The 19,323-nt window shown below is 39.1% G+C and overlaps 1 protein-coding gene across 11 annotated transcripts in view; it reads right to left on the minus strand.

Moving 5' to 3' along the window:
- NFAT5 (nuclear factor of activated T cells 5) overlaps nucleotides 1-19,323 on the minus strand; it is a 46,496-nt gene that overhangs the window by 12,588 nt on the left and 14,585 nt on the right. For 6 of the 11 annotated variants that reach the window (XM_058155529.1, XM_058155527.1, XM_058155528.1 and 3 more), the window contains exons 3-9: nucleotides 10,377-10,935; nucleotides 5,779-5,971; nucleotides 4,669-4,859; nucleotides 2,332-2,504; nucleotides 1,709-1,843; nucleotides 1,514-1,566; nucleotides 2-134 (exon numbers count right to left, since the gene is read on the minus strand). In XM_058155529.1, the coding sequence (XP_058011512.1) occupies nucleotides 2-134; nucleotides 1,514-1,566; nucleotides 1,709-1,843; nucleotides 2,332-2,504; nucleotides 4,669-4,859; nucleotides 5,779-5,971; nucleotides 10,377-10,935 (1,437 nt within the window). Of the gene's footprint in view, nucleotide 1; nucleotides 135-1,513; nucleotides 1,567-1,708; nucleotides 1,844-2,331; nucleotides 2,505-4,668; nucleotides 4,860-5,778; nucleotides 5,972-10,376; nucleotides 10,936-11,371; nucleotides 11,434-13,712; nucleotides 15,643-15,905; nucleotides 15,954-19,323 lie in introns of all 11 variants that reach the window. The other 5 variants (XM_058155534.1, XM_058155533.1, XM_058155536.1 and 2 more) reach the window with 5 other exon arrangements.

Consider the following 19,323-nt stretch of genomic DNA (forward strand, 5'->3'; position numbering starts at 1 on the left):
CATGTATCTGGAGTGTATGTAAATTGTTGTATGTCATGTGATCTCCCAGCATTGGTCATAACAAAAATCCCAACAGAAACAGGTGTACTTATTTGCTGGTCATGGTAAGGTGGCACCTTCACAATTAGATGATTCTGAAAGGAAAAAAAAGTGGCAAGATATTAACGGCCTCCAGTCTGGGATATCTGACATAAGAAAATCCAGATGTTTATCAAAAAAGGTCAGCTGTTCCTGTTCCTAGCTCTCCTTCATTTCAGAAGTCTGGCATACAAACAAAAACTTGCTGGTGACTTCCTTTGCTAAAATTTATCGAAGGGGGGAACAAGGGAAAAGGAAGAGGACTCAAAACAAACTCTACTGAGCTCTTAAAGGCAAGTAAGTACATTGGCACTCAATCACCCAAACTCTGAACATGAATCTGACTTTCCAAGCTGAGCAAAACTTCCACCAAAGAGTCCCAATCCTATCCAAGACTGCCCTGTTCTTTGGGCTCAAGAGAACTACTAGTTGGCTAACAGCTGCTTCTGTGAGGACAACAGAGCCCAACCCCTATCTTCCACCACAGAAGTGAAGAGGATTTCATTTAGGTATGTATGACTTGATGGTCAAACATAGTGTTGGGAGCTGTAAGGAGCTCTAGGGAGTTGTGTTGCTCCCTAGAATAGCCTGGAGGAGCTGCAGTGGCACAGTGGTGAGAATGCAGTATTGCAGGCCAACCTTGCCCACTGCCAGTTCAATTTTGATCAGCACAAGGCTGACTCAGCCTTCCATCCTTCTGAGGTCAGTAAACGAGGTCCCAGATTGTTGGGGGCAATATGCCGATTCTGTAAACTGCTTAGAGGGGGCTACAAAGCACTCTCAAGTGGTATGTAAGGGCTATTGCTAGAGAAATTGCTGGCCTTCCTGAGGCAGAAAACAAGGGCTATAAAGTAATTTTACATTTGGATCTTAAGATTTTTGATCCGAATGCAGATTTACTGCAAGATTTTTTTAAAGATATCAACTGACCACCATGAAATTATCATTTTGAGACTGACATCTTATCACTGCTGGAACTAGGACTCCCAAATGGCCAAATTCAAAAAAGTTGGAATGGCTTTCGCACAAAAGAGAATTTAAAGAAGAAATGAAATGCATGGCAATTTTGCAATTTAGGGAGACAGAAAAAATATATGCAAAAGGCTGCAGCAGAAAACGACTCTGAAAACGCCTATAAGCAACTTAACAAAAAAAAAAGCACTCCGATCTGATACTACTTTTTCCTCTAATTATTTGCTTTAAAGATCTGAACTCAGATTATTGCTCTCACCACAGTCTCAATTTAAATTCAGCCACAGAGCTTCCATAGATTTCAGAAAATGTATCCTTCCCATCAAGCACAGGAATAAAATACATCTGCATGCCTATCTGAACCTCACTTTCAAAGCATATCATAAAATGGGACCGTTTAGCAATGTCTAAATTAATATTCTCAAGATCAAATGGATAATTACATCCCTGAGGAAGCCAGTACCTGATGAAACAGCTCCATGTCAATTTCTGCCTCGGCTTTCCAGGAGCTTTCATCTGTTTGAAAGCAAGGCAGGAAAGTTGTTATGCAAAGGCACCAGTTAGCTGTCGAGGAAGTCACAGCTCTCAGGCTGGCTCACATTCCAGTCCCCCTGGAGCTTCATTTGCCCAACCTCGGCACTTACACCTTGATACCTACCAGAGATGTTCTCTTGGAAGATCACTTTGGTTCCCTTCAGAAAATTCTTCCCAATCAAAAAGACTTCCTCTTCTCCTTTCACTGAACAGCTATGCAGGCTTTTCTTGAGGATCTCCGGCACACCTGCAGGTTGAGCTACGCCAAGAAGAAAAGGAGATTTAATTGAACATACCCACACACAATTAGCTATAACCCCAAGTCCTCTAACAGCCTATATGTGGAAAGGACAAATGCTATGAAAAACTTAAGCAAAAGTAAGATTCAAAAAGTAAGACTCCTTTTCCTTTTACAGGGAAAAGTACAGCACAGTTCCCTTCCCTAGGAACTCATGGCCAGCTGTTGCCATTTTCGGAATGGAACACACTTATGAGCTGAGGTCCTAATGTAATATCCAAATTCTGTTTGTCCATGTTTTATTCTTCATGACACTAAAATAGATCATTTTATGCAGATTCTCTTAAGTTCTGTTTCAGTAAATATTAAAAATAGCTTATGGTTTTGTTTTGGTAAAGTTTAATTCTCTGTAGATAAGCAGGATAGCTCAACAAGTAAGGGGGCTTTTAGACATTAGGGGCCCTGCCACACAGTTCGACTTTGCCACACAGTTCGACTTTGCCACTTACTGCACAGAATGGGCGAGGACGGAGTCTGTAGCGTTAGAACAGAACCATCTTTCCGTGGGATGTTGACACGGAAAACCAGTCTGGCTCGAGTGCTTTTTTTCTTAGAACCAGCAATGCCTATTCGGGCTTCGACATCTGCATTCCTCAACTTCAGAATTCCAACACAGTCCACCCTAGCAACATAGGATTAATGTTTTCATTGTTTTAGTCCTGCCAATGCATGGGAAGTGGCAAGCTTTTCAAGAGATGCAGCAGGTCTGCAGTGACAACAGAAGCAACCACCAAATCATTACATTTCAATGCCCTGTAGCTGTGGTAGTAAGAAAGCTGAGCTGTCCAGGGGATCAAGCATTCAACTTCACTTTGGAAAACACAATACTCTGTTACATGGACCTTCACTAGATATTGTTAGATAATCCCTTTTCCCACCAACAAAAGGTGACAATAGAACAGATGTTTTAGGACAGCGACCCCCAACTTTTTGGGCAGCAGGGATTGGTTCCATGGAGAAAGGTATTTTCCACGGACCAGAGGGGGTGTGGTTCTGCATGCTGCCTACATCTCACGGATGGGGCTTTGCTTTTTTGTGCGACCTGGTTGCTAGCATGCCGCAGCCTGGTACCAATCGATGGACCAGGGGTTAGGATCCCTGGTTTAAGAGATGAAAATACATCATTGCATGCAATGGACAGGACTGCTAAACAACTGAACAGTTCATTCAAAAGAGGCTAGTTTTTGTAGAAGGGTTAGAATCACCTAACAATGTTAGTTTTTAAATACCTGGAAAACACTGCAATAAAAATAATTTGTAAAATTTATATGTCACCCAGCTCCCAGGCTTCTAAAATGTTATGTACAATTTGATTTCTTTGTTAAAAACAAAAGGTCCTGAGAGCTTTAACTTGCCACACAATATGCAATTATATAGAATGACTTAATGACAATTCAGTTCAGATTGTCTGGAGAAGTTTGTTATCTCAGGCCCGGTGCCTGGCTGTCAGTCTTTGTCTCAGAGGAGTCTCCACAGTACAGAAACATGTTAGTCCCCCCATGTTTCCTAACAATTAGAACTATTAATCAATGGAACAACTTGCCTCTAGAAGTTGTGAATGTACCACCTCTGGAAGTTTTTAAGAAGAGATTGGACAATGATTGGTCTGAAATGGTATAGGGTTTCCTGCCTGAGCAGTGGGTTGGACTAGAAGACCTCCAAGATCCCTTCCAACTCTGTTATTCTGTATTCTGTTTCCATCCGGAATCCAACAGCTTCCCTCCCACCTTTTCAAGCAGCACTAAGATTAAACCTCTCTCTGCAGATATATTTAAACATAAACGATATTCTAAAACAAAGAAACAGAAATGGCTTTACTGATTCACATCTGACTTTACTGGGGTGAATTACGTCAACTGGCTAAATGCTCATCCAATGGTGATTGGACCAACCAATCACCATTATGAAACTACTTTGCTTCTCCCTCTTCTGAGAATGAACAATTTATAAATACATACACTGCAGCATTGGAAAACAGGCTTTCCTCAAACAAGTTTTATATTTCCCAAATGAAGGAGAATTTAGGGCCCAGCTAAAAGCCTCTTCACCCAAATCCATCATCCCAGGGAAAACAAAGCATTTGTCTCAGGATAAGATGTCAAACGGGACCAACTTCCAAAGAGAGACTTGCCGTATTCTAGATGATAGCCATTATGCATGAGAATGTGGAGCTTGCCAAGGGGCTTCTGAAGGGTGGCTACTCTCAGAGCCAGCACTAAATCTGCCTATCCCATTCTGCTGTGTTCTGAGAGGCCGAGTGAAGGGCTTGTGTGCAAAAGCAGAAACAGACTCTCTTGTGAAGTTCAAGAATTTCAGAAGAGCTCATGGGAAGGCACTTTTTGTCAAGAGCAATCAGAATGCAAACAGATTACCCAAAATGTGTGTGTAATAATAATCAGAAGAGTTGTTCAGTTTTGCTGATAAAGAAGTGGAAAGCTGTTAGTCATAACCAGAACACCAAGGAAGCTGCTAAAGGTTGATGATGAGAGTCCACAAGCTTTCCTTCCGGTTCACGTCATAGCCTAAGAGGGGAGAACCTCCATACCTCTCTTTACTACAAATAAATGTAGTTTTAGCCAAAAATGGGTTTAACTCCACCCAGAGTGCTACTGTTTGTGTTGGGGGCCCTTATAAATCTTATTAGTAAGTAAGTAAGAATCCCAATGGCAGATTTACTCTCGTGAAGAGATTCTTAACCCTGACACTGTTCCCAGAGATGAGCGAGGCAGGATGGAAGTCTATCAAGACTAACAAAGGTAGCAGCAGGGCAATGAAAAGGGACTCACGCCAGGGTCATGCTGTTACTTGGATCCAGGCCCACTTCGATGACAGTCGTGCCCTCGATGTCCACCTCTTTGCAGGGCGTGGTGTTCCGCCCTGTGACCCTGCAGGCCTGATAGAATCCATGGGGCTTCACCCGGCCAGAGTCATTACCCACAAATATCTGTAACGTCACAGGATCGTTGTGACCTTCCAGCTGGAATCACAAACCAAGTGTTAATGGACCACGTGAAGCACTATTAATTAGTCAACAACACAAGCACAAAAGTTTTTTGAACACCGAACACTGACTGGTACTAACAGTCTTCCTCTACTGAGCAAAACGGATGAATTATTTGGATTTTAAACATTTTGATATTTTTAGTTATATTCTATCAAATCCTCGTTGATTTTATTGTATTCATATTTTGAGCATACATATAATATAAATGTTCTTTCTGAAAAGGAAGCATTTTCAAAAGACAGTCGACTTTTTATATATTACACTCTCTTGTAGAAAAATGCTTATGATGAAGCCAGAAATCACTTAAGAATTTAATGCTATTCTTTAGAAATTGTGCATATATCCAGGGGATCTAAATATTAGTGTGCAATTAAATGAAACACATCTTCATTTTTCAGAGAAAAAACATACTAGATAACTAACTTGTTTAAGTGTCTACTTTTCAGTCAATTACCCCAGAGGTCCACTGCACTTTCTGCTCTATTGTTTGTGCAAAGTCAATGAATATTTGGAACCAATTAATATACACAAAACAAGGGTCATCACATATTTTTTCAACCATATTTGCAGTATTCTCTAGGAGACTGAAGTGAAAAACCAGTGACAGCAACCCTCTTTCATTCAGGAGAGGCCGCACAGATGGTGCTCTGTGCATTTATTTAACATAAAGAGCCAAGAGTAGCCCCTGCTCTATATTTACACTCCTTCCATCCAGCTAGAAAGGCTTCCCTGTCTTCAACCAAAAAACATCCAGTCCTTTGCCGGGAACAACAACATAACCACAAATCTGAGGATTGGAGGGCTGTTCTAGTGACAACTTTCATCCTGAGAAATCTGACTAGCCCACTCACAGAAACTCCAGTAAGGTCAGGGGGAAGGGCAGCTTGCATACCTTGACAGTGGGGAATCCCTGCTGGGTTCTGTCTTTCACCGAGCCTCGGCTTCCCTCAGTGAGGTAGCGAGCTCTGTGTTGAGTCTCCGGCTGTACCAGGATCTTCAGCTCTTTGCCTTCACTTTTGCCCAGGTACTGACCACACAACATAGGGCTCTTTTTCCCTCCAGTCGCCTTGGGGACTTCTGAGATTCTGAGACATTAAAGCAGATTAATAAACAGATTACCAAAGGCTTTCCTTCCAAACAAGCGAAGCGGCCAGGGAAACCAGGAGACACAGAGACATATATGCAGATCTGCATCATTTCTCTACTTCCCTTTGACAAAAACTGTGTCATTTAATTAAAAGAACATAGCCAGAAACCTAAAAACCTAGATTTTTTAACTAGTAATTAGAGGACAAGATTTATAGTTATATTTTAACCATAAATAGCTTAAACAACCTGCCTTAGTTCACCAGCTTGCATGAAATGCCAGTTCCTGGAAGAGTTAACCTAGCACACCTTCACAAATGTCACCTGGTTAAAATAAATCCGGACCATTTCTTCCTAGGATATATTCCTATTGTTATATATTTCAGGCAAGTATATGTTTAAATACATTTTCAAACTGATGTTGTTAGATTAAAATATATTTCATTTCAGCACATTAAAACAACTACATTGACTGTGACATAGCTATCTAGGCTGTGGACATGTAGACTACATCCTGTATAAAATGGCTGCTGAATTTTTTTAATATATCAGGTCAACCCATTCATGTATGGCACTTTCTATGCATTTTAAAATGAGAGAAACTGAAATTGTGGCATTTAAGTAAGCTGGGTTACAATTATTTCTTTCTTTCCTTGAGAACAAATATATTAATGGAAAGAATTCATGCCACCTGGCTGAAAAAAACTATATTTGATGCAGTTCTCCTGAGCTATTTAAAGACTGATCACATGCATAATTTTCTACTGGCAACACAAAGAAGACTTTTCAGAAGTAAATGAATCAAAATAGCAATTAGTTCCCATTGGTAACACCATGCATTCAAAGTGAAATGTTGCATTTCTATGTTATCTATCAAGCTTGCTTTGCTCCTGATCCTTCAGAAATTCGTTTTGAGAGGCAATATGGCAATGGATCAGAGTGGTTTGTTTGCTTTAGAGCCTCTGGGAAGAATTAAATGCAAAATGATCCAGCTAAAGGTAAACAAGGGGAGTTTCATAAATAAAATCTGCTTGAATAAACCCCAGAGGAACCATGAAAATAACTCTTCAGCCTGACTTTGGATGTCACAAACAGGTCTGACCCTGATTTCCCTAACTTCTGGGACAGTAAAAAATGGCAGAAAAGCTTCTCTCAGCTAGGTTTCTGATCCAGGTAGACCAGTCACCTGAGTGCAGAAATCTTTATCATGACACTTCTAGCTTCAAGATGAGGAACAGACTTACAATATTTGCTTGCCTACAAGTGGACTGTAGATTGTGCTAGACCAAGCGGATGACAGCAGTTTGTTGTTTTATATCTTTTGGTCCCCTGCCTTTTTTTTCTCTAAGCATCCTACCAGCCCTGAAAATCTAAGCTAGCTTTTTGTGCAAGGTTTCATTAAATTAGAATAGGATCCTAGCATCTCATTTTGTTGTTCTTTTCTGCCCGATACCTTTGCTCTATATCAGGCATCCAAAAGACAAGCAATTGGTGTTTCTATTTGTGTTCCAGAAAGAACCAGTACTGGGTGAGATATGTTACAAAGCATGTGTACAATGTGTTCAGCCCTCCGAGCTAGTCTTTCATAAACAGTATGTGTATTATGAAGTAAATTATGTTTTACAAGTGAACTTCCAGGCTTCAAGCACAGCATGCAATATTGTTAAACTTGAAATTCTGTCTTATTTTGTTTGGGCACTTATGAATAAAACTCACATTGTCTCCAATAAGAATGCTTAACAAACATATTCAATCTTTACTGCAGGCTACATAATAAGCAGTTGCACAGGATTCTAAGTTCTAAAAGAGGTTTTAGACAATAATTGCATTTTGAAAATAACAAACTTTCCCATTTTATGAGACTATATGCAAATATACAAGAGCAGCCCAGAAGATATGGGCACCACATTTTCCATTGGCTTTTATTGCTTCAGAAGTGGGTAAGAAATAAATTCCTGCAATCCTTCTTTAGTAAATGTAACTATGCGTTATTCAAAATCTGACCTCCGGAAAGTCTTGTTGTGCAAAAAGCCCCCAACCTCTTGATGCCTCCAGCCAGGGTTCGGGGACCTGCCATCTGAAGTAGGAACTCTGACATACAATAGAAGCCCAAATACAGGAAAGGAGCATTCTTTGGAGCTCAACAGCAGAGCTCCAGCAGCCAAAATAGGACATCTGCTTTATACAATATATGTATTGCACAATTTTGCTTCTGAGATAATTACATTGATAAATTGATCATGAATATGAATAGTTATCCCCATCTCTGCAATCAATAAGGAATCAGCCCCCACCCCCCAATTAGGTTTCATTTACCACAGATTTCATATGCACCACAGATTCTTGATACCAGGATTCATTCTGCTACTTGACCACAAAACTCACGAGATAACCCTTGAAAAAAGCATCAATTCCTAATTCCCCTAGCCAAGGGGCTCTTGGAAAATGTTAGGGCTGGGCAATACTTTGAATCCAAGTGACCTCCGTGATTGGGCATGTGCACCAGGAGGCAGTCTTGGGGAAAGGCACATTTCAAGCAATTAGTGCATGCCCAACTACATTTCCCCTTTCAAATACGGAAGCGATGCACAACTTGACACAGTATAAAACAGCCTCTGAATCTCTATGATAGGAAGGCATTTTGTTTTAATTAAACCCAGTACTATATTCTAGTAGTTATTTAGCAGCTGAAGTGCATTCAGTTCTGGAAAAAAATTAAACAACACCGACTCCTTGTATTTATTCTACAAAAATAGTCAACAGCATTAATTCAATGGGCTGATTTCTAAGTCAACATTCATAGGACTACAGTGTTCATTTTCAGATTATGAACTTATTTCTTGAAAAATCATCTCTTCTAATAGCCTCTTTGAATATAATCTGAAGATGACTTTTGATGTGGATAATCTGCAGAATCAGCAGTTTTCATTTTAATGTTGTCCTTGTACGGCTTTTATAAATTTTGTGTGAGGAGAACAGGTCATATAAGATTATGGGCCACACTGTATAAGGCCTCTCCAATCATAGCCTGGAAAATTGTTTAGCGGCAAGCCTCACTTTTATGGTCTTCCTCCTCCAAGGGAGGGCAAGGCAAGATGGCTTTTCCTTTACATGGCAAATCTTCCTTCCCATAACTCAATATTTTCTGACTCAAGGATAACATGAAATAGAGTTTTCTTTAAGAAACAAGAGAAGTCCTTCAAAGAAGGAGGCAAACTCGAAAGAGTTCACTGCAAGACTTTGTATCCACATTCACATGCAGTAAGCCAGAGTGGTAAAAATTCTGACTTACGAGGAACAATCTACCACACCATGGCCCAACTGCTCCTATTGCCACCAACACAGGGAACAAGCCCTGAGCATCCAGCCAGTGGCTTGCCTCTTCTTAAATGCAAATCTATGCTTGCCCACCTTGTTAAAATTCAGAGGAAGAAGCAATGATTTGACCTAAGCATGTAACACTGACTTGCAAAGAACTGAGCAGGCTAGATTTCTGGATCACACATAAATTATAATCAGAGCTTTCCACGTTTATTGGCTGACATGAGGCATCAAACGAAATGGCGCCCCAATAATGTTGCTTGTTCCCAGAAAAATTAGAATTCTTTACAAGTGTCACTTAGGTTTCTAGGCAGTGCAATAGGCTGCAGCAGGGTGGAGGCTTGCTGATTTCTCAGGCAAATGCACCCCGTATTGTCCCATGGCCAACACTGAAGATCTTGTGATCCTCTGGATTCCAAAGGAAGGTAAGGATTGCCATTGGGTAGAAAATCAGCAATTCCCTTCTGTAATACACATGTGCATTTTCCACTCATGAAGTAGGATGCAAACCAGAGTTCCTAAATCAAGATGCAATTAAACAAAGAGATGAGAAACCACCACCCAAGCAGGCTGCAGGCAACATTTGCGCATACACGTACACACAACTGAGAAGCACAGAGCAAAACAGGATAGAGATTTATTTCTGAAAGATCAGTTACAGAACTGAGATGACACAAACACAGATTTGGTTCATCTTAACATTTTAGAAAGAATATGAAAGGTCAAAATCAGCTGCCTTTAACTGATGCAGAGGGTGAAAGAGAAGCAGGTGAAGTGTGGACTTAAGTCCCCACAATTATCTCTGTTGCGGAAAATATGCAGGAGCTGATTCCAACTTTAAGCACTCTGTTTTAAACCTGTTTCTTACTGAAAAACTTCCCACACGCTAATCACGCTCTACAAGGAAAAGCTGACAACCATTCCTGTTCAATGACTGCTAAACTTAAGAAACTATCAAATATCAGCTCTCCCATCTCTCTCAGTGAAAATGTGTGCTGAACTCTAGGGAAAAATCAAAGTTATGTTTTTAGTTTGTTTGTCTGGTTTAACATATGCTGATAGAACATAAAGGCAGATACCAACCCATTTCCTGCTTTCAAGTTGCTTTTGCTCTCCGTGCCGAGTTGAGAAAGGACATAATGAGGCGCTTTGGCACTGTCAGCATCAAAGATATCCATGGTCGATTCTTCACAATCTCTCGGTTTGATCCCTGGCCTCTGCTTTGGATTTCGCTTACGAGATTTACGTGGCACCTCAGTGTTATCATTGTAGGAACTGGTACTCATGTTACTGAAGTTAGAGGGGGAGTCTTCCATCCACATACTGCAGCTTTGCTCAGACTCCAATCCGCACCCCTCATCCTGGCAGGACATCCGGCTGTTGTCCAGCAAATCCTCTGGTGGTGGCGAGATGTACAGGACTGTGTGCCTCTTCGGGGTGGACTGTGGCTGCTGCTGGACTGTGTTATTGGTTAACTGCTTGTCACTTACCCCACGGTTACTTACCCCCATGGCTGAGGAGCAGCCCTCCACTTGCATAGCTTTGCTGTCAGTAACTGAGGTAGAGTAAATGGTGGGGCCGGAAGAGGTGGTAAAGGAGCTGCAAGCACCGCCCACGGAGGAAGAGGGAGCTGAAGAAGCATCTGTGGTGTATAATCCACAAGTCAATACAGGGTCCCTGATCCCAACTCTGCTGGCTATAGCAGTCCCTTTGAAGTAGCGTGATTTGGTGAACCGATTCTTTCCCCAAATTAAGTTTTAGAATTTGGCTTGTTTTGGAATTTAAGCGCTTCAAGTAATATAAGGCTTAAGCAACACAGAAGTATTCAGAAAAGATATCCAAATTATATTTCTTATTTTAGTGCATAGTAGCAATCAGACTTTTCAGAAAATCTGCAAGTCACAAAATGGTTGCAAGCAAACAAAGGTGCTTTCATTGCCTTATCTGGACCATTGAAAATGATAGGAACCCCCAGGAATGTGCATTTTAGGCCACATTATTGCCAATTGCTCAGCATCTGAAATGTTCAAAAACCTGGGACTGTGCTTAGCCACGAAGTATTAAAATAAGTTTCTAACCTATGAAGCAGAGAACTACAGGTCATTTTTAATGCAGACACTCCCTGCTTCAGAGGCAAATCCTGGAATAAAAATAATGAGAAAATAAATGAGAAGAGAGCTGCTGATTATTCCAGATATCAATTATCAAATGAGAAATGAAATATAAAATAACTGAACAGCAACAAATGGAACTGGTACCAATTATCATTTATGATTTTTTTTTTAAAAAAGCATTGGCTAATGTTTTAACTTGGAGGATGCCCTGGTCCTGAAAAGCAAGTTGAGAGAAGAGGCTGTTTCAGCTCCCTCAGGTGAAAGAATAAATGCTCTTGGAGGGGAGTCGGGGGCAGAAAGGGGCAGGCAGAGATCCCTTCCTCAGCCAAAAGTAGCTCAACATTCTTCAAACTGGAAGAAAGAATGAGGAGCTCAACTGGAGCAGCTCCTGTCAAGGGAAGAGGCAAGACAGGTTCATGCAAATGAAAGGAATGATTATGCAGGAACCCCACAGGCCCCAAAATCTTCTTGGATAATAAGGTAACCGCTCAAGAGTTAAACGGGCTCTAAAATACCTCTGGAGATTCTCCAGAATGCTGTGAAATCAAGAACCAAAACAAAGCTTAACTTGGGACATGAACTTGTCTTACAAAATAAGATAAATTGCAGAAGCATTGAATTGAGAGCAGTATCTTCTCTAGAAGGGAAACAAATGGGCAATAATTTTCTTAATGCAAAAGAATACTTTTTTATGAGCCATTGGCCTCAAATGGAATAAGTGCAGTGTGTAAACTCAGCTTTTAGTCTGATCATTTAAAAGTATTACAATCTTTTTAAAACAATTATTCCGAAAACAAATAAATGATTATCTTGGTTATCTAACTTTGTTGTCACTTTAACTGAAAATACTAGTACTTCATCAAAAGATGGAAGAAATACAGATTAAGAGTGAATCATATCAATCTTCTACTTTAGCTTTAATTCAGAGGAACCTTTATCTGTGAGGTATTCCCTCAGGATTCTTCATTCCATTGCCAGATAATTACTAAAATAATATAGAGCACTGATTGATACCAGTTCCATTTTCCAGCTTGTGCCTCAACAAATGCAGTGGCTGAAATTGGAAAATTCAGTCATTCAAAACTGCATTTTAATTATAAAAAATCTTTTATATCATGCATTAATGCAGTGCTTTCCTTAGAAAATTTTAAAATTTGTTTCAGTGACTATAATTGCTGATTTGCAGCCACTTTTGAGTTAGAATAAGTTGACATTTCTAAAGTGATCTTTATTAAAACAGAGCAAATGTATATTTTAACTATTCACTCACTCAGCTATTCAGCTTGCTTTGATTAGATATTCTGTGTGAATAATGAAATACATGCAGAAAGAATGCTGTAAACTTGCATTGGCATAAAAAATATTTTCTACAAGTTGGAAAACCCATGCAAAATGTGACAATATTTTAATTTCTACATAAGAAAAGAGCAAGTAGGAAGACTAACTCATCTCTGATGCAAACTGTCCAAAATACTGACTGGGGTGTTTTGACCAGTCTGTTAGCCTAGAATCCATTTTTATCTGTGGGTTAAGTGAGATAAAGACGGTCACCTCTGGAAAAGGACAACCCATTTCCTTACTTAAAAAGGGAAATTAGCACAATCACCCAAATCCACTGGCACCATTATGCCAGATAATTCCCTACAGAGGGAATTCAGATGAAAATAAAAATCTTTCCAAGAAACACAATGATTATTAGAGTTTATTAAACAATATTAACACAAAGTGAGAAGCATGTTACAAATAAATAGTAACTCCTCCAAAATATTATTTTACATAATTGAAAAGAAAAAAATGACTTTGCTTATACACAATGGAAATCAAGAGATCAAGCTTTGTTTTTGTAAAATTTTGTTAGCCCTGTGTTTCAGGTTGCAATTAGGATAGATTAGGGCAAAAAACAAATAAACTGCTTGATTGATTTTATAATAAACTATGTCAAGATATAAATTAGAGGCTTTCAAAGCTTAAAAAAATGAGCAAGTTTAGTTATTTCAATTAAGCACAGTAATTATAATATGCAAGTAGTCCTCAATTTATAACCATTTAATGACCCTTTGAAGTTAGAAAAGCTCTGAAGAAGTGATTTATGACTACTGCAGCATCTCTGCAGTCGCATGATCAAAATTTGACTGCTTGGCAATTGGCAGGTATTCACACAAAGTCCCAGGACCAGAATATTGCCATTTAAAACCTTTCAAGGGGACTTCCGACAAACAAAATCCATGGAGAGAGCCAAATTCACTTAATGACCACATGATTCACTTAATGCAAAAAAGGTTGCAAAATCAGGATGATTAGTCACCTAATGACTACACTGCTTAACAACAGATCTGTTCCAGTCCCAACTGCGGTTGTAAGTCAAGGACTACCTGTATAGGGATTAAGCAGAAAAGAGTGTAACCTAGAACTGATATTCTCCTGCTGTATTTGAAGTTTGCGAGGAGACTTCATTTTAAGGGACTGAATGCACCTCAGCAAAGAATGAATGCTCACTTTTCATATGGCAGATCTATATGAATTCATGTTTAGTATGCAATAGCAAAACCTTGACTGATCAGTTGATGCTAAAGCAGCTTCAAAAACAAATTAATCCCAAATCAGGAGAGTCAAAATGTCTCTTCAAACCTGACATTCCTGAAGAATTATGTCCAAAAATTGGCTGAATCTGGGGAAAGGGTTATCAGAAATCTCATTTCCCACTGTTAAAATACAGGTGTATACAGGGCACTCCAATGTTTAATATTATTTCTAGGGCATAAGTTAGTTTCTAGGATCAAAATTGTATTATTAAGAAAACTGAAGCTCGACAGGTTATTTTTATGCATTTTGTGAAATGCGAAATTACATATCAATAAAGCTAAGTGCCACCAAATCCTTTTTTACAATTATAAACATATGCCAAATATTTTTATGAGTATTGTGGCAATAAATGGTTAATTGTTTATAATTAAATCCTCCAAAGATCTTGGTGCTCTCATACTATCCATTCCGCAATTGAAACAAACAGTGTAGTTTAAAAAGGCACAGTAGCAATTTTAGTAGCATTGTTCAGATTATTATTCTGCCTCTAGGCAAGCAGACAGCAAAACAAAACAGTATAGTACAATACAAAAAGAATCATCCCTGTTCTGTGTTATAATGAAGGAACCAGAGTGACTTCTAAACAGTACTGAGCCTTGTTCACAGATACACTCACTGCCTTCCAGAGACTAAAGGCCCAGTGCATTTTTATAGCAATGAGACTGAGATCTTAGAGCTCAAGAATCAGGAGCAGAGAAGCTGGCCTAATCAAAGATGCAGCTACTGCTGCTCAAGTTGCTAGATAAAGTGTAAGAGTCTTCTTCCCTCTTGGAAGACTTAAATTTATAAAAAAAAACTTCTGTTCTTCATAGGCTCTTTGGTAGGCACAGAGAAAATTGCTATCTTTAGGCAAAGCTTAAAGCATTAGTTTACTGCATTAGCATTTCATTCTCTGAGAGAGTTCAGGGCACTCTGAGAGGGAGGCCTTCAGAGGCACCAGATTTTTCAACATGCTAAGCATAAGCCTAGCGATAAGAAGATATTGCAACTGCTTCTTCCCATCGTATAGGGAGGGTAGGGCCCAGTGCTTCGGGTGTCCTTCTGAGCATTTCCATGCAAAACAATATGTGCACAAGCAGCCAATGAATGAAGCGTGGCAGACATTTGCCACATACTCTTCACTGTTCAGGAGACCGAAGAGAAAATGTGCGCATCCCCTAAAACAGGGGTTAGGGCAGATCCATTCCAAAGGCAATCCCCATACAAGTAACCTTTAGGAATCTTAGTTTCTTTCTTTTTGTTGGCTACAATTCTTCCCAATTACTGGGCGAGTGGACTTTCCAGAGTCAGTGAAGAAAAAGTTAGAAGTTCTGAAGTAAAGACAGAGGGACACCAGACCTTGTATTGTCAAAGTCACAGACAAAGTGGCTGCAAATCTGCTTCCATACCTTCATGCCAACTTTGGCTTATTAATCTTCTCCAGCTTCATTTATTGATACAATGTCAAAAGCTTTATTAGAGGTTAACTTAAGTCAATCCACTATTTATAAAACAAAATAAAAAGGAAAGGAGAGAGACTGATGAAGAAGTCTGAAACGAGACCGACCTATACCCTGGGTGAGATTGGATGGGTTAAGTGTCTCTGGTACTATTTGTCTTCACTATTGATAGCACACAACCCACCACACGATGCCTGTCTCTGAATGGCGAAGCTAGAATGCAAGTTAAGTGTATTAATAGAGAAAACAACTAGCATCCCAGTAATATCAAAAAACAACCCCCTTTATTTTAAACATTCAATGCAGATTCAGAATAGATTGGTCACTTATATTATAACCCAAATAGTTTAAAATTTCCCATTACATTTACATGCCATAACAGCATTTAAAAAAAATCAAATCAGAGTCCAATCTACTTTGACACAGAGAATAACTTAATATTTATACCGACAGATGCACAAGTTGTTATTTCTTACCTGCAACTTTAACTGGATGTTCATGTTCATCAATTCAGACTAGGAAGTCTGACAATCAAAAATGATAATTAGAGGCAGTCAAGCAGCAGACTAGCCCTCAGCCCTTTGAGGCAGAACCCTGGGAGGCTGCCATTAGGCCCTGCTGATAAGATGCCAACACCATCCTTTGAGAGGGCAGCACCTGCCTTCTCCCCCCCCCCACCCCCCCACCCTCCCCAAGTGCTATTTTTAGTTTACTGAATTTTACCTTAGGGACAGAAACACTTACTCCCCCTACCCTTTTTCTGATGTTTGTAAAGGCAGCTTTTTCCTTAGCATACTTATGATAAGCATTGGTAAAACAAAAAGCAACTGTTACTCATTCCAGGGCAGCCTGATAGCTAATGTCTCTATCCAAATATCAGCTCCGATAGCAACAAAGAGGTCCAGCTCAGGGAAATCATACCCGATGGACAGAAAACCCTTCTCTAAACCTCTCCGGGTAGACCCTTGTGTGTCTTCAGCCATGGGCAACTGATTTTACTCAGCAGGCATTGGGGAAAATAGCAGGTCTTATATCTCTTTGTCCATCATGAGCTCTTATTTCCAACACAAACTAAACTACTTAGAGGAAGCTGTTCTTGATCTTTTATGTATCTGCTTATTGATTATTAAATTAATATGCCACCTATCTAACTATAAAGTGATTCATTTATTTTCTCCTCTTTCAAAGTGTGCTTTCCAATTTGGAAACACTATTAGAATGCAAAGCTTTGCAGGACTCATTTGGGATATTACTTGGCATCAATTTGAAGAATATACTTCAATTCAATATTTATTATTAAATAAATGCACAGCCCCAGCAACTTTGGGCAGATGTTTTAAAAAATTACAACTATGCCCGCATACTTCTCATCACAGACATGCCAAGCTGCCCTATGCTAAGAAGAAGCAGAATACTATAGTGGTTCCTGGTTTAGACTTGCTCAGAATTTGAGTGGTAAAATCCACGGGACTGAAGCAAGCATGATCTACATAATATTCTACCACTCACAGCAGCCTTGTGGCAAGACAGGCAGCAAATAAATTTAACAAATAAATAATAATTCTGATTTCAATGATTCCACTCATTTGAATTTGGTCATTTGATCTCAAAAGCAAGCAAAGTTAGGCCTGGTTAATATTTAGATAGGAAATGCCAGGAAACATCAGAGTTTCAAGATTGCAATTTCTTGCATGTTCACATCAGATAAACTATCTAGATGTATCCATGGAATCATCCTGAATCAAAATAAACTCAAAGGCATCTACTTTTTAATTTGCTTTTAATATAAGCACTGAAAAGCAGCTCAGAAATCCATTATCTGTAGTACCATAATTTCTTCAACATACCATTTTAGAGGAGGTTATCAGGAAGCCCATCTTGCACCTCCAAATCCAGAGTTATGGATCTTTCCTTTCTCTAAGAAATACTCCGGCCATCTATCTCTTTATAGGCTCAAGAATGATTTTCTTCAGGTTAGCCAAGTGTTATTCCTGTTTTATGCTTCTTTTATATATTTTGATTAGCTAGTAGAAATTTAATTAGATTATTTTTATACATACTAGAAGCTGAACTGGTAAGCTAGTTCTTCACACTCGCTGGCAAAATGACAGGAGAAGAACTGGCCAGCGCCATGGCTGCCAATGATATCCAAGCATTTCCTCCTGGCTTTTAGGCATAAACTAACACGAGTTCTTCTTCTTCTCTTTTTGTTTCTCAGAGATGGAGAGTAGGGATCATTCTCTGGTTTCACACTGGTCTCACTTAGTAATACAATACTATGTAGTACATCCAGTATCAATGTATGCTCCTTTATGATTATTAATGGTTCTCTGGCTTTGAGACAAAAGCATCTCTTTAGAGCTTAACATGTAAAAACAGCTGTCAACTGATAGTTGATCGTTGATAAAAGAGCCACCTTACATCTGGAATGATGAACATGAAGCATTCCTCTTATGCTAAAACAATTAAATGTGCTCTTGACAGATTAATTTCCATGTCTTGACTTTAAACTGGTTTAGATGGATTTGCAAATTAAAAGCCAATCAATACTAGAACTAGAACTAGAACGAGAACTAGCAGTCTGTCCTTGCAGGGCCTCATGCTTGAGCTCAGCCAATCCTGTTCCTCAAGAAATTGGAAGGTTACTAATGCAGATTTTATGTAACCAGTTAATGTGTTCCAGAATCCCTGATTAAAACAATGAAAGAGACCTGGGGCTACCAGATTTGCAACCAGATATTAGCTCACCTTACGGCTAGGGAAGCAGAAAACAAAAGAAGCTAAGTCTTAAATAAGAGAAATAGTTCTCATCAGTCCTCATTGTTTAATCGGTCAATGACACCAGTAAAACTGATTCAGGATGAAGGACTCTGAATGTAACCAAAATGAAATGTAAAGACAACTGTCATTAAGACGACTCTCATTAACCCCCAGTGGAAAGTATTCAAATGTTAGCTGAACATTTAAAAAGATGCCTGCTCCTGCTCCTATCACACACAAGATACAGTTTTTTTAAAAAAGATCTTGGCATGCCTCATGCCGCAAGGTTGCAATTTTTAAGCCAGCCTTAAGGGCAAATTAATTTTATTTATTTATTTATTTATTTTTAATTTGAATTTATATCCCGCCCTTCTCCGAAGACTCAGGGCGGCTTACATTGTGTTAAGCAATAGTCTTCATCCATTTGTATATTATATACAAAGTCAGCTTTTATTGCCCCCAACAATCTGGGTCCTCATTTTACCTACCTTATAAAGGATGGAAGGCTGAGTCAACCTTGGGCCTGGTGGGACTTGAACTTGCAGTAATTGCAAGCAGCTGTGTTGATAACAGACTGCTTTTCCACTGTATACAACATTTGGAATTAAACTTTCCTATGTTTAGCCCTGATATATAAATATATTATCTTTCTTTAAAAAGCAGACCAAGATTATTACTACTAAAGCCCATATTTTAAGGAGTATAATAAAGGCATTAAATACAAGCTACCATTTAACCAATATTATACTAAATAATATTGTTTATCTGCCAACTATCTGGAAAATAGTACTGAAAAATCTGTCTATTATATACACAACTATGTTCTACTCTACTACTACAATACATGTATTTGGAAACAATTTGTTGCTCAATGTGTGGAGTAACGCAAGAGAATCTACTACTGCATACTAGATTTCTTTAGAACAAACTCACACATTGTTTTTGAAAGGAATTGGACTGACTCAGACAACCAAAGCTGACAAGTAACAGACAACTAGTTCTCCTAAGCCAATTTTTCAGATGCTTGAAAATGAGCTCAAACATGAAAAACATTAAAGATCTGTGGGTTTAAAATGCTAGCATTTTTCAAAGTTCTTGCAGCGGTTTTTCTCTTGAACTAATTAGCTTTATATA

Source organism: Ahaetulla prasina, chromosome 12 (assembly GCF_028640845.1).
Source record: "Ahaetulla prasina isolate Xishuangbanna chromosome 12, ASM2864084v1, whole genome shotgun sequence".
In the NCBI taxonomy this organism is placed as follows: Eukaryota; Metazoa; Chordata; class Lepidosauria; order Squamata; family Colubridae; genus Ahaetulla; species Ahaetulla prasina.